The 12,204-nt window shown below is 42.6% G+C and overlaps 2 protein-coding genes across 6 annotated transcripts in view; one reads left to right on the top strand and one right to left on the bottom strand.

Annotated features, from left to right (window-relative positions):
- The window catches only part of GPR137C (G protein-coupled receptor 137C), a 65,328-nt gene extending 54,874 nt beyond the window's left edge, over positions 1 to 10,454 (bottom strand). For all 3 annotated transcript variants that reach the window (XM_084795983.1, XM_084795981.1, XM_084795982.1), the window contains exon 1: positions 9,909 to 10,454. In XM_084795983.1, coding sequence (XP_084652109.1) covers positions 9,909 to 10,325 — 417 coding nt within the window. In that variant the 5' untranslated portion in view covers positions 10,326 to 10,454. The remainder of the gene's footprint in view (positions 1 to 9,908) is intronic.
- A 471-nt stretch (positions 10,455 to 10,925) lies between these two features.
- TXNDC16 (thioredoxin domain containing 16) overlaps positions 10,926 to 12,204 on the top strand; it is an 81,074-nt gene continuing 79,795 nt past the window's right edge. For all 3 annotated transcript variants that reach the window (XM_084796639.1, XM_084796638.1, XM_084796640.1), the window contains exon 1: positions 10,926 to 11,290. The gene's annotated coding sequence lies outside the window, so the exon portion shown is untranslated. The remainder of the gene's footprint in view (positions 11,291 to 12,204) is intronic.

Here is a 12,204-nt window from a genome sequence, read left to right on the forward strand (position 1 = left end):
CCTGTGTTCTATGTACTTCCTTTTAAAAGAAATGTGTATTATTTATTTATCATGTGTATAGTATTCTGGCTGCATGTATGCCTGCATGCCAGAATAGGGCATCAGATTACACTATAAATGGTTGTGAGCCACCATGTGGCAACTGAACTCAGGACCTTTGGATGAGCAGCCAGTGCTCTTAACCTCTGAGCCATCTCTGCAGCCCCTATGGTACTTCCTTTATATCTGGTCAGACTTCATTTGAACTAACACTGATGAGTACTAAGTGTAATTAATGTTTAATGCTATAGTTACTTTTGTCAACTTGACTCAATCTAGAATCACTTGGGAAGGGAGCCTGAATGAACAGCTGCCTGGATTAGGCTGGTCTTTGAGAGACTTTCTAAACTGGGTTGATGGAGATGGGAGACCCACACTGAAGGTAGGTGTCTTCCTTTAATACAGCGGTTCTCAACCTGAGTCTCTACCCCTTCAGGGGCGGGGGGAGTGGCATATCAGATAGTCTTGAAAATCAGATTATTTGCATTACTGTTCATAATATTAGCACAATTGCAGTTATAAAGTAGCAATGAAATAATTTTATCGTTGTGGGTCACCCCAACATCAGGAACTGTATTAAAGGACTGCAACATTAGGAAGGTTGAGAGCCATTGCTTTAATCGGTTAGGAGTGACTCAAGAGAGCTGAGCACTAGAAGCATTCACACATTCATGACTCTGTTCCTGATTTTGGGTATAACCAACTCCCACAAGCTCCCCGTGTTGTGATTTTCCTGTTGTGATGGACTACAGCCTGGAACTAGGAACTAAAATAAACCATTCCTCAACCTAAGTTGCCTTTGTTAGAGTTATTTTTATCACAGCAATAGGAAATAAAACTAACACAGTTAGTTTGTTACATGAAAATTAGAAAGACTTTATTTGTTTTATCACCTTAAGAAAGACAATACAGAAACAGAAGAGGAGTAGAAAGTAAAATCCAGCAGTTACATGTGTTGGGAATGACCACACAAATGTTTTACTTACCCTATCTAGTAGTGACAATATATTTTTTCCAAATAACATTTACAAGATTTCCTATTTATCTGTTTAATTTTGAGACAATGTCATGTATCCTAAGCTATGCTGGAATTCACAATTAGATTGAGATTTACCTTGAACTCCTGATCTTTCTGCATCTACTTTCCATGTGCTGGGGTTAGCGTATTTCCTATTTTAAGAAATACACAGCCAGGCATGATGGCACATGCCTTTAATCCCAGTACTCGGGAGGCAGAGGCAGGTGGATCACTGTGAGTTCGAGGCCAGCCTGGTCTACAAAGCAAACCCAGGAAAAGCAAGGATACACAGAGAAACCCTGTCTCGAAAAACAAAACAAAAAAGAAATACATATTTCTGGAATTGGGAAAGATGTTTTTATGACCTGAATTGTACCCCTGGAGCCAACAAGGTATTAGCAGAGAACGGACTACTGAAAGTTGTTCTCTGACCTCCACATGTTCTGCTGCATGCATATGTATTTATTTATACATGCATGCACATACACAATAAATTTCTCCCTTCTCTTGAAAAGTCACATTATTTTCTCATATTGTCTTACCATGGGAACTGTTAATGGCGATGTTTTAAACCTAAAGTCTTTCAGTCTCCACTTTTCTCTCTCAGATGATAGCACCAGTTTAGGACCCTTGTTTTAAACCAAATTCACCAAGTTGGAAGAAGAGGGAGGGGGAAGAGGCCTGAAGTTGCTCTGCTGTAAAATCACATGGGAGATCTATGTGGACAGTGGATAGAAGCTCAGGCTTCTTTGAAGAAGTGCTGCCCAGGAAATAAGAGGCATAACTAAGAAAGGTACATTCTAGGCATGAAAAACCATGGGAAAGTTCTATTAGAGAAGGAAATTAGCAAGATGAGGACTGAAAGAAAGGTCATGTAGTGTGGCTGGAGTGATGAGAACAAGGAATATTCTGGAGATGAAATGCCTTGTAGTATATACAAATTTGTCTTTATCTTAAAGAGTAACTAGAGACAATAAAAGAATCTAGGGGGAGAACTTCTAAAATTAGATTCCTGCTGGAGAAGGATGATAGCAACAATGCTGAGACTGAACCTGTATGTGGGCGTAGGTGTGTCAGAGAACACAAAGTAGTTAGGTGGGTAACTACTATGGACTACTCAGAAGGCTGTAGTAGCTTGAACCAGGTATCGTGATGGGGGATGGACTGAAGAAACGTTAGGATTTGGTGATGAAGTGAATGTGAGAAGGTAGTTTCAAACATAACTTGTAGTTTCATAAATAACTGGAGAGTTGTGGAAGCCACTAAAATGGGGAATAAAAGTGGAGCAATAGGTTTTGATAGAGATAGGTGTAGGGTGGGGACAAGGAGCAAAGGCATGATGAATCTGGGTGCTTGGAGAATATGTCAAATAGCTGTAAAGCCTAGAAAGCCATGGCTCAGAGACGTAGTTTGGATGGAATCAGAAATAAGTATTCATCCTTTTTTGTGTGTGTGACATTATGCCATGGAAAAGAGGGGAGAGAGGCTCAAGTCTTTAGAAATGTCAACCTTTGGTGTTAAAGGAGAAAGATAGGCAGAGTCATAGCCTACTAGTTAATGTGAATTAGTATCAAAATATCTAATGAACTTACTGACATTAATGTCATTGTAGGTCACGAGCAGCTGATATTTTGGAGAATTATGGGACAAAAGCAAATTAGTATATAGAGAAAACTGTTTTGCATGGTTATTTCTGAAGACTTTGATTTTGCTCTCTGGGGACTATGTGGAAAGGTCTCGTCTCAGAAACAAAAGAAAACAATAAAGTATATATCAAAACAAAATCAAAATACAGAGATGCTTTTGTACTTGTCAAGTCTCTTTAACTTTACTTTTCTTTATTCACCTCCTTCTGTTTCCATCCTTTGAACTTATCATGTTCTTTTAAAAATTGGATGTTAAGGCCAGGTAGTAGTGGTGCACACCTTTAATCCCAGCATTTGGCAGGCAGATCTCTCTGCGTTTAAGGCCAGCCTGGTCTACAGAGCGAGTTCCAGAACTGCCAGGGGTACATAGAGAAACCCTGTCTTGAAAAACAACAACAAAAAGGTTAAGTTTGCTAAATTTCAGGCTTTTGGGGTCTAATATAAAGATTCAAAACTATTTCTGCATGACTTGGTTTAATATTTTCTAGATAAACTCCCCCCCCCCCCAGGCTGGGCATTGAATCTAGTGCCTCACACACATGCTAAGGTAAACACTGTTCTACAGAGTCACACTCTCAGCCCTCACAAATACTTTTGGGAAAGATTTCTAATGTAGGGGCTGGAGAGATGGCTCAGAGGTTGAGAGCACTGTCTGCTCTTCCAGAGCTCCTGAGGTCAGTTCCCAGCGGACACATGGTGGCTCACAGCCATCTATAATGAGATCTCTTCTGATGTGCAGGTGTATATGGAGGCAGAATGCTGTATATGTAATAAAATATTTAAAAAAGCACGATTATGTATGGTGATAGAACATGTATACATAAAAAAAAAGATTTCTAATGTAATGCCTTTGGGATGAGAAAGCATAGGCTATAAAATCCCAGTTCTTCAAAAATTAGTAATAACTAATGATTAATATTATATGTATCAATCTAAATATTCATATTTAATCTAATCCTCAAAGCAGGTATTATCATTGCTTTCATTTTTATAAGCAAGGTGGAAGGCACAGAGTAATTCAATAATTTTCCAAACCTAATACTTAAACTATCAGCGCATACATGCATTCACATGCACACACACACCACACTTTAATACATGACTTTTTATTTCTGTGCATTTTTATCTTGCCTGCCTGCATGTGTAGGTGAGGGTATTGTGTTGGACGCCCTAGAGCTGGAGTTCATTCAGTTGTGAGCTGCTCCATGAATGGGCGTTGAGAATTGAACCTGGGTTCTTCTGAAGAGCTCTCAAGTGCTGAGCCATCTCTCCAGCTCCTGTGTATTCCTCTAATGAACTTATATCTTTACCAGTCCATAGTATGGCCAATCTTTCACTTTTAGATTTCCTAATCAATGTTCAGTGGTAGTTAATTATGATTGTAATTTTAATTCTCCTGATAATCATCCTGATCATCTTTTCAAGTGCTTCTTAGTCTTGTACATACCTTTTTGCAAACTGTCTATTTTTTCTTGGCCTTTCTTATAGAATTTTTAGAGCTTGTTATATATTCTAAATATATATACTTTTGCCAACTATGTTTTGAAAATATGTTCTCACCATCATTCTGTGTTTCCAAAACCAAAAGGCTTTAATTTAAAACTTTCATTAGTCAGTTTTGGCTCATAATTTTTGTTTTCTAACCACGAAATTTGAGCCTCTTCCAAGAAAATAAAAAAATTTCTTCTACAAATCTTAGCTTTTACATTTATGTCCATGATTTGTATCAAGGAGATTTTAAAGTATAAAGTAATAATCAATGTTAATTTCTGTGTTATACTTAATTTAAAAACATTCTCTTACTAAATTTTGACATCTTTTAAAAAACATTCTGTTGAATTAAGTGTATACGTCTAATTCAGAACTCTGAATTCTGCTCTACTGCTGTATCTTTAAAAAAATTTATTATTATATATACAGTGTTTTGTCTGCAGGCTAGAAGGCATTAGATTATATTATAGATGGTTATGAGCCACTACGTGGTTGCTGGGAATTGAACTCAGGACCTTCAGAAGAGCAGGCAGTGCTCTTAACCTCTGAGCTCTCTCTCTAGCCCCCCTATTGCTGTATCTTTTCATTAGTATTACATGGTCCTGACGACTGGAGCTTATAAAACACCTTGAAAAATCAGGTAGTATGATTCTTCATCTTTAGTATTTTCCAAAACTTTAAGGACTTGGGAGTCCTCTATTTCCCACAAATAATATAAAAATATTTTATAACTTCTGCAGATATTTTAACAGGGATTGCATTACATGTGTAGGTCGAATAAAAGTCCCATCTTAAAAACCATGCATCCTGCTGGGTATACTTTTCATACATATAGATAGGTTTTTTCCAGTGCTAGGGATTTAACCCAGGGCTTTGTGTTAACCAAATGCTCTATCATTTAACTATATATACTTGTTTTAATTTCTCTTAATGTTTCATAGTGTTCATTATATAGGTCTTGCATAGCTTGCACTGTATTATATTTGTTCCTACGTACTTTAATTTTTAATACTATTGTTTTGTAAGTAAAGCTGTTTTTCAGTATCAGTTTCCTTTCTTTTTGCAGTATAAAAGTCTTATTCTGTAAGTTTGTTAAATTCACTTATTAGTTCTAATAGTTTTTGAAGATTCTTTAGAATGTTTGACCTCAGCAATTATATCATTTACAAATACAATTTTACTTTTTTCTTTAGATATTACTTATTTAACCTTTTGTTTTATTGTAATTATTGGGACCTTTAGCTGTTTTTAAAAAATTATTTATTTAAAAATTATGTACATTGGTGTTCTGTCTCCATACATGTCTGTGTCAGATTTCCTTGAACTGGAATTACAGACAGTTGTGAACTGCCATATGGGTGCTGGGGAATGAGCCTGGGGCCTTTGGAAGAAGAGCCAATTGTCTTAGTCACTGAGCCATCCCTCCAGCCTCCATAGTTGAACTAAACTATTTCCATTGAATAGTAACTTCTGAGATACTTGTTTTGTAGATCTTTCAGCTACTGTATCTTAAAAGCAACTTTGTTAGTCATGTTTACCACGAGAAATTAAAGTTTTCTCTTCTAAATCCAAAATAATCTCTGCATTCATGTATGATCTTTAAGCACAAAATATAAAGAGTACCAACAACCCATATATTTACCCTCAAATCTTCATCAAAATAGTAATTTCACCTATTACATGCCATATTACATATTTTCTAGAATTAAACTTTTATATCATCAATAATATTCATAGTAGCTGCAGTTGCTGTGAAACAGAAATTTGATAAAAATAACTTGTCCTTAGGAGTTTCCATCTTAGGTGGTAAAAATACATTTGTGGGAAACAATAACAAACCAGGATACCTGGACATTGAGTTACATCTCACTTAAAGTGCCAGCAATATTTAGAATAGCACATTTACTTGAAGAAGCAATAGCATTCATGAATGTAAGAGTAAACAATTTTAACTGCAATATTTTGCCCTTATAGCATTAGAATTGTCATTGCATTTTATACTGATTAAGCAAGTAGCATTTATGTTACAAAAACTGGAAGGGAAAAAAAATGTCAATATGGGCCTCAAAGATGAACTCATTCATTTTGGCATGCATCGTAGTGCTCCAAAGAGAGTATGCTAACTCTTACGCTGTCTTTTTCTATGTCCTAATGAAGGATAGGACCATCACATAATCTATTTAAAGACTTAAGTCTTCACTAGGGAAAAGCACAAGAGCAGAACGTTTTATCTGGTAAAGGTCATGCTCTACTGGTCCTGCCAGAAAAAGTTCAATCTGTTTTTGGTTATTGTGGTTTTTTTCCCCTTCCCAAATCAGAAAGATAAAAAAGTCGGAAAGGAATACTTTTAGCTCAATCCCATTTAGATGTAAGCCAGAAGAGAGAGTGGTTTAAGCAGTTCTTATCTTTTTAAGGCCATGAGTTTTGGAAGACTCCCCATAAATTATGTTCAAAGTAGCAATGATTATCTTATGTGTTTATAATCACCTATAGTTCTGTTTTTAAATATGTATCTGTAAGGAGGAATGTGCATGTGAGTGTCTGAATGCTGGGACCCCTGGAACTGAAGTTACACAGTTGTGAGGTAGCACAGGCAGGTGCTGGGAACTGAACGGTCTTCTGTGAGAGCAGCAAGTGCTCTCAACTGATGGGCCGTATCTTCGGGCCTGATCCACGGTTCCTTATAATGAGAAGTTGGAATGTTTTTAATTCATCAGAAATGGACACGACAAAAATTTTAATTTAAAACTGAAATGGAATTAGTATTTAATATGAGACAGTAAAGACAATACCTTGGTACAAAAATCAAGTAATAGTTTTGCTTTTGCCAACAAACTTCCCTCACAATTTTGCTGTGGTATGAAAATTAAAAATCTGTGTATGGTGGGACATGCCTATAGTTCCATTGGTTGGGAAACTGAGGGTTTTAAGTTTGATACCATCTTGGGCTACAGAAAAAATTCCAGGCCAGTCTGAGCTAACCAGCAAGCCTATCTGAAAACAACAAAACTGAAACAAAACAACTCTTCACAAAAACTTCACTAATTTGGAATGAGCAATACTTCCAGTTACTTGGAATTGCTATTTAAAAATTGTAATCCAGATGTGGGCATGGTGGTACACATCTGTGGCTCTCAGCTTTTGGAAGGCTGAAGCAGGAGGATGGAGAGTTCAAGGACAGCCTGCAGTGCGTGGAGAGCCTGCCCCATAAGACACAAGAAAAACAAATTCATTCTTTTCTTACTGTTTTGTTTTTTGAGGCAGGGTCCTGCCTCTGCCATGTAGGTGCAAGGGCTATAAATGTGTGCTTACATACTCACCTTTGAAGGACTTTTGCTATATAGGCCACATTATCTTAGAACTGTGTAGTTTAGACTGGTTTCAAAGTCATGGCAGTCCTCCTGCCTCAGCCTCCAGAGTGCTGGATTACAGGTATACACCACCACACCTAACTTCAAATACTGTTAAGTATAAATACCTACGAATGTTCTTTCCTTTTCTGAGGAAATAAATTCTGATTCAAATGTCTATTTTAAAGCTTTTCAAAAAAACATGACATTTATCCAAGTATATTATATTCCTAAAATTGTTTTACTATAAAAGATAGACAAACAACACATAGCCCTTCTAGAAGACACGGAGAAACAAACAAGATTTAGTACAGTATTTTGAAATTTTATTTTCTAGGGTAAGTAGCTTAGTTTGTTTTGTTTTTTCTTTTTCAAAAGTGTACCACACAAATACATGATTCATTTAATAAGACCTTCAGACTTTAATGTTTCCTTACTTGGAATATCAGCAATAAAATATGTGAAAATTCTACCTAGATACTCTGTATTTCTTTGCTCTAGAAATATTTTTTAGAATTTTGTGCTTAAATATGGTTGCTATTTTTCCTACTGTGACAATGTTTTGGCCACTTTATTTACCTTTGAGTGAGAGGTACCGGCTGGTAGAAGATACAAGTGAAAACTCAGGTCATCCAAGATATCTTATGCAGGCGTTTGGTAACTTGGATGTTACACACACACACACGATTTATGGTTTTGTGTTACACCTCAAGTGAAAAGGGTGGTGTTCAAAAGGCCCAGTGAACCACATATATAATTTCTTAAGATATAGAGGGGGAGAGGGGGCTGACGACACACAATGGCATCTTATGCTCCTAGCAAATGCACTTTTAATCATTTTCAGATAGATTAACTGTGTCTGAAGCTAAAGTAACGTTTCAACAAGAAATTAATGTTCTATTAGAAGTGTAAAGAAGAACTCTCAATATCAGTTTACCTATAAATAAGTGTTATGATAATTTGAGCAAGTGGATGAGACTCAAATAAATGACATCATTATAGCATGTTTATTTGATTCATAACTACATATGCTTTTTACTTTTGCTGCTTAAGGTTTGGGTTTTTGTGGTATTGTGTGACCTTCCTAAGGATAGAAAATAAAAATAAAGTTTGTTTTTGTTACTTAACAATTGTTTTTAGTATGGTATACAGCTGAAATTGTAATTGTGCTTTTAAAATGATGAATTATATTTCCCTATTTATTAAGGGAAAAAAAGAGTTGGTTTCAGCAGGAAATATAAACAATCTGATTCAAAAGTGCCTTTTTATTTTTTTAACTTTTCCTTGGAACTGTATTAATTCTCATCACCTCCAAAAGCCTGTAAGAGGATTGGCTGCATAGACCAATACTGTTCTATATTAGTCAGTATTAAGCATATGATGTCACCTTTTCTCTCTCCTCCTAAGCTTTTTATTTTGAGGGAAAGGAAGACTTTCTGAGGCACAAATAAGAACACACTAAGGCATAAACACCACTGATATACATGATTGACCACCTTATACCCCAAACCTTTCTGAAATGGGTCAAATACCTAAGCGCTGCAGAACAATGCAATCCAAGCAGCAATTCCCGGTAAAAGAGAAAGGGGGTGTGATTAGGTTCTAGCTATGAAGCAAGTTGTTGAAAAAAACAATTCCGAGGTTTGTTTCTGCAACAGGCGCGGGCTAAGCTTGTACCTTCTCTCCTAATTAGCGCTCCCCGAAAGGGCTGTGCTGTAAGAGACCACCTTAAACCGCCAAAGCAAGCAGCAACGGGGACAAACATTACGGTCTTTCCGGGGGAACCTTAGACTGTCCCGCAGCATTGATTATTGATCGTTGACCCCTGCCAGGGAGCGATCGATCAGAATGTGTATAAGGTGTATCGAGCCACAGTTAGGGAGATGCGGGGGCGGGGGCGGGGAGGTAATACAAGCTTCTAATAAAAGAAACGCAGCAACAATAGCGGAGGAACAGCTCTGCCTGGTGACGTAATGGCTGGCAGCGGTCCAGCTCCAGCTGAGCCGCCTCTACCTCAGCATCCGAACCTCCCTCAGCGGGGTCCGAGCCACCGGAGCTGCTACCTTCTCGCGGTGTCGCTCTGGTGGTCGCCACCAGCTCCTTACCTGGAGGTCTGGGACACTGAACAAAGGGTGTCCCCCATCATCACTGCCTTAAGTTGTCGGGGCTCACACTCCTCCAACACCCCCTCAGGCACCGAGTCCATCAGCGGCTTAAGTCGAGGAGGGAGAGGGAAAGACCAGAGTGCCTCAGTGTCCCCAGGCTGCTCTCCCGCCACCTCCCCCCCACCCCCGCCCCGGTCAGCCCCGGCAGGAGTGGATCCCGGCGGCCCCGCTCCCCAGCTCGCCGGCCCTCCCGCCTTACCTCCGCCAGGTAGAGGTTGAGGAGACAGAGCGTGGAGAACTGGAGGCAGGAGGGGAAGCAGTAGAGCAGCCAGTGCGGGAAGAAGTGCAGGCGGGAGGGCGGCCGCAGCAGGGGCAGCGAGCCGCTGAGGGAGAAGGCGGCCGAGAAGAGCGTGGTCCTGAGCGCTGCCCACGCGAGGCACAGGAAGAGGCAGAGGCTCTGGTGGCTGAGCCGCCTCTCGCGGTACAGGAGCAGCCGCCACAGCTGCAGGTAGGCGAAGGCGAAGAGCGCGGCGTAGAGCAGCGCGTGCAGCACGCTCAGCGCCAGCTGCACCGAGCCCGGCACCGCGGCGCCCGCGGCCGCGACGGCTCCCCCGCCGGGCGTCGAGGGTTCGCGGCCGGCCGTGGGGACCGCCGGCCCCGGCCCCGGCCCCCTCATGAGGGGACGCGAGCGGCTGCGAGGGAGCGCGGGAAGGGAAGCGGCCCGGGCAGCCCCCTCGCACCTCCCGCCCGCGCCCCCGGGGCAGCCCCGCGCGGTGGCCGCGGCTGAGCCTCCGGCCCGCCTCCCCCTCCTCCCGGGGGGTGGGCGCAGCTCGCGTCCTGCAGCCGCGGCTCCGCTCCGCAGCGGCGGCGGCGGCGACAGCGGCGGCAGAAAACAACTCTCGGCTGGAGACAATCAGCTGAGGAACCCGAGCATTTGAGGCGCTCGCTCCGCACCGCGAGCTGCCCGCGATTGGTCCCGGCGGGCACGCCCACCGGGCGCCGCGCTCGGAAGATCACGGGCCTCCGAACCCGTCACTCCGGGATCCCGCGCTCTGATTGGACGCCCGCTTTCCCTCTTTTCCGCCCCCCCGCCCCTCCTCCCCGACCCACGCTGCTGATTGGCCCGCAGCTGCGGGACCGGCTCGCGCCGGCGGGAGGACTCCGGAGCCTGTCCCCTGGGGCAGCGCTCGCCCCGCCCCCTCGGCCTTTCATTGGTTAGAGGATCTCTTACGTAAGGAGCACGAGGAGAAGGCGGGGCCTCGGAGGTTTTTTTTTTTTTTTTTGGCCCAGGAGGCTGGTCTTGCGGGGCGGGGGCGGCGGCGAGCTCTCTCAGGTGGCGCTGCCCCGCCCTCTGCCTCCGTGCCCACTCGCGCCGCTGGGAAGTGACGGCCCTGCAGGTGGGCGGCGGCGCGGGCCTCGAGACTCCTCCTGCGGGGTTGCATGCACGCCTCAGCCCCCCGCAGCGTTCCTCTTATCCTGCTGCTTGCTGAGCGCTGCACACCTGCTTCTGGGGCGCCCGAAGGACGCTGGTTTCGAGTTCTTAATTATTCTTCTTTTTCTTTTTCTTTTTTTCTTTTTCTGAGTGAACAGTAAGAAACGCGGGGCGAGGCACGTGAACGAAGAGAGGCGTGAGCAGAAACTGTAAGCAAGCGACCCTGCCATCTCTTGGGAGGTGGTCCTGCAGGACGGGTGGTTAGGGGAGCAGGTGACTGTTAAGGCCTTCTTGTAAGGGGAAGGTGGAGCTTTGAAACCTGAAATTCAGAAAGATGTCCTGGGCATAAAAGTTGGAGCGCGGGGGGTGGGGTGGGAACGGCGGGCAAAGCAGTAACCGTTTGGTGATGGTACAGAAAGGAGGGATTGGTGTGGCTATTTCTGCTTGTGTGTTAGCCTGTGTGTACGAGCAGGTGGTGCTAGCCTCATCTGAGACCAAGAGGTACAAAATAAAAGCTGTATTACTACTTAAAATAACAAAGTAAACGAGAAAAGACTGTATTTTGGGCCACAACATGAAATGTGTTACCCTTTTTTGGTATTTGGTATCAAATCAAAGCAATGCATGATTAAGAGGGAGTCCTGTGTTCTCAGAGTGAACATCTCACCGCAGATCCAGTGTCCTTGCACACAGCCTGTTTCCTGGAGCACCCGACATCCAGCCTTTCCTAGATACCCCCTTCCTATGCTCTGCGTGGGAAGAGTGCGCTTTCCCCATGCTCCACCCACCAACTGAGGGTCTCTTGGGCACTCCACTTTCTGGGCCAGTCTCTTGTTTACCAGGCCCCAGATAGTGTTGCCTCCCACACATGCATAACCATGCATATACACGTACAATAATGATAACATGAAAAGAGGGCCAGGAGCTGGCGTGTTTATTCAGTGGTACAAGGGTAGCCCCATCAGGGACACCGTAATGTGGTCTCCAGCTTTTAGAAGTTGTCTTTATGGTTGGCGGAGGCTAATACGTTCCAAACATTAAAGGCGGTAAGGCAGATACAAAGGTGGGCGGTAAGTGGTGACTGCAAGGCATCAGGTGGGGCGAGCTGAGCTTGGCAGCGTGG

Source organism: Acomys minous, assembly GCF_964271855.1.
Source record: "Acomys minous genome assembly, chromosome: 9".
Classification (NCBI taxonomy): domain Eukaryota; kingdom Metazoa; phylum Chordata; class Mammalia; order Rodentia; family Muridae; genus Acomys; species Acomys minous.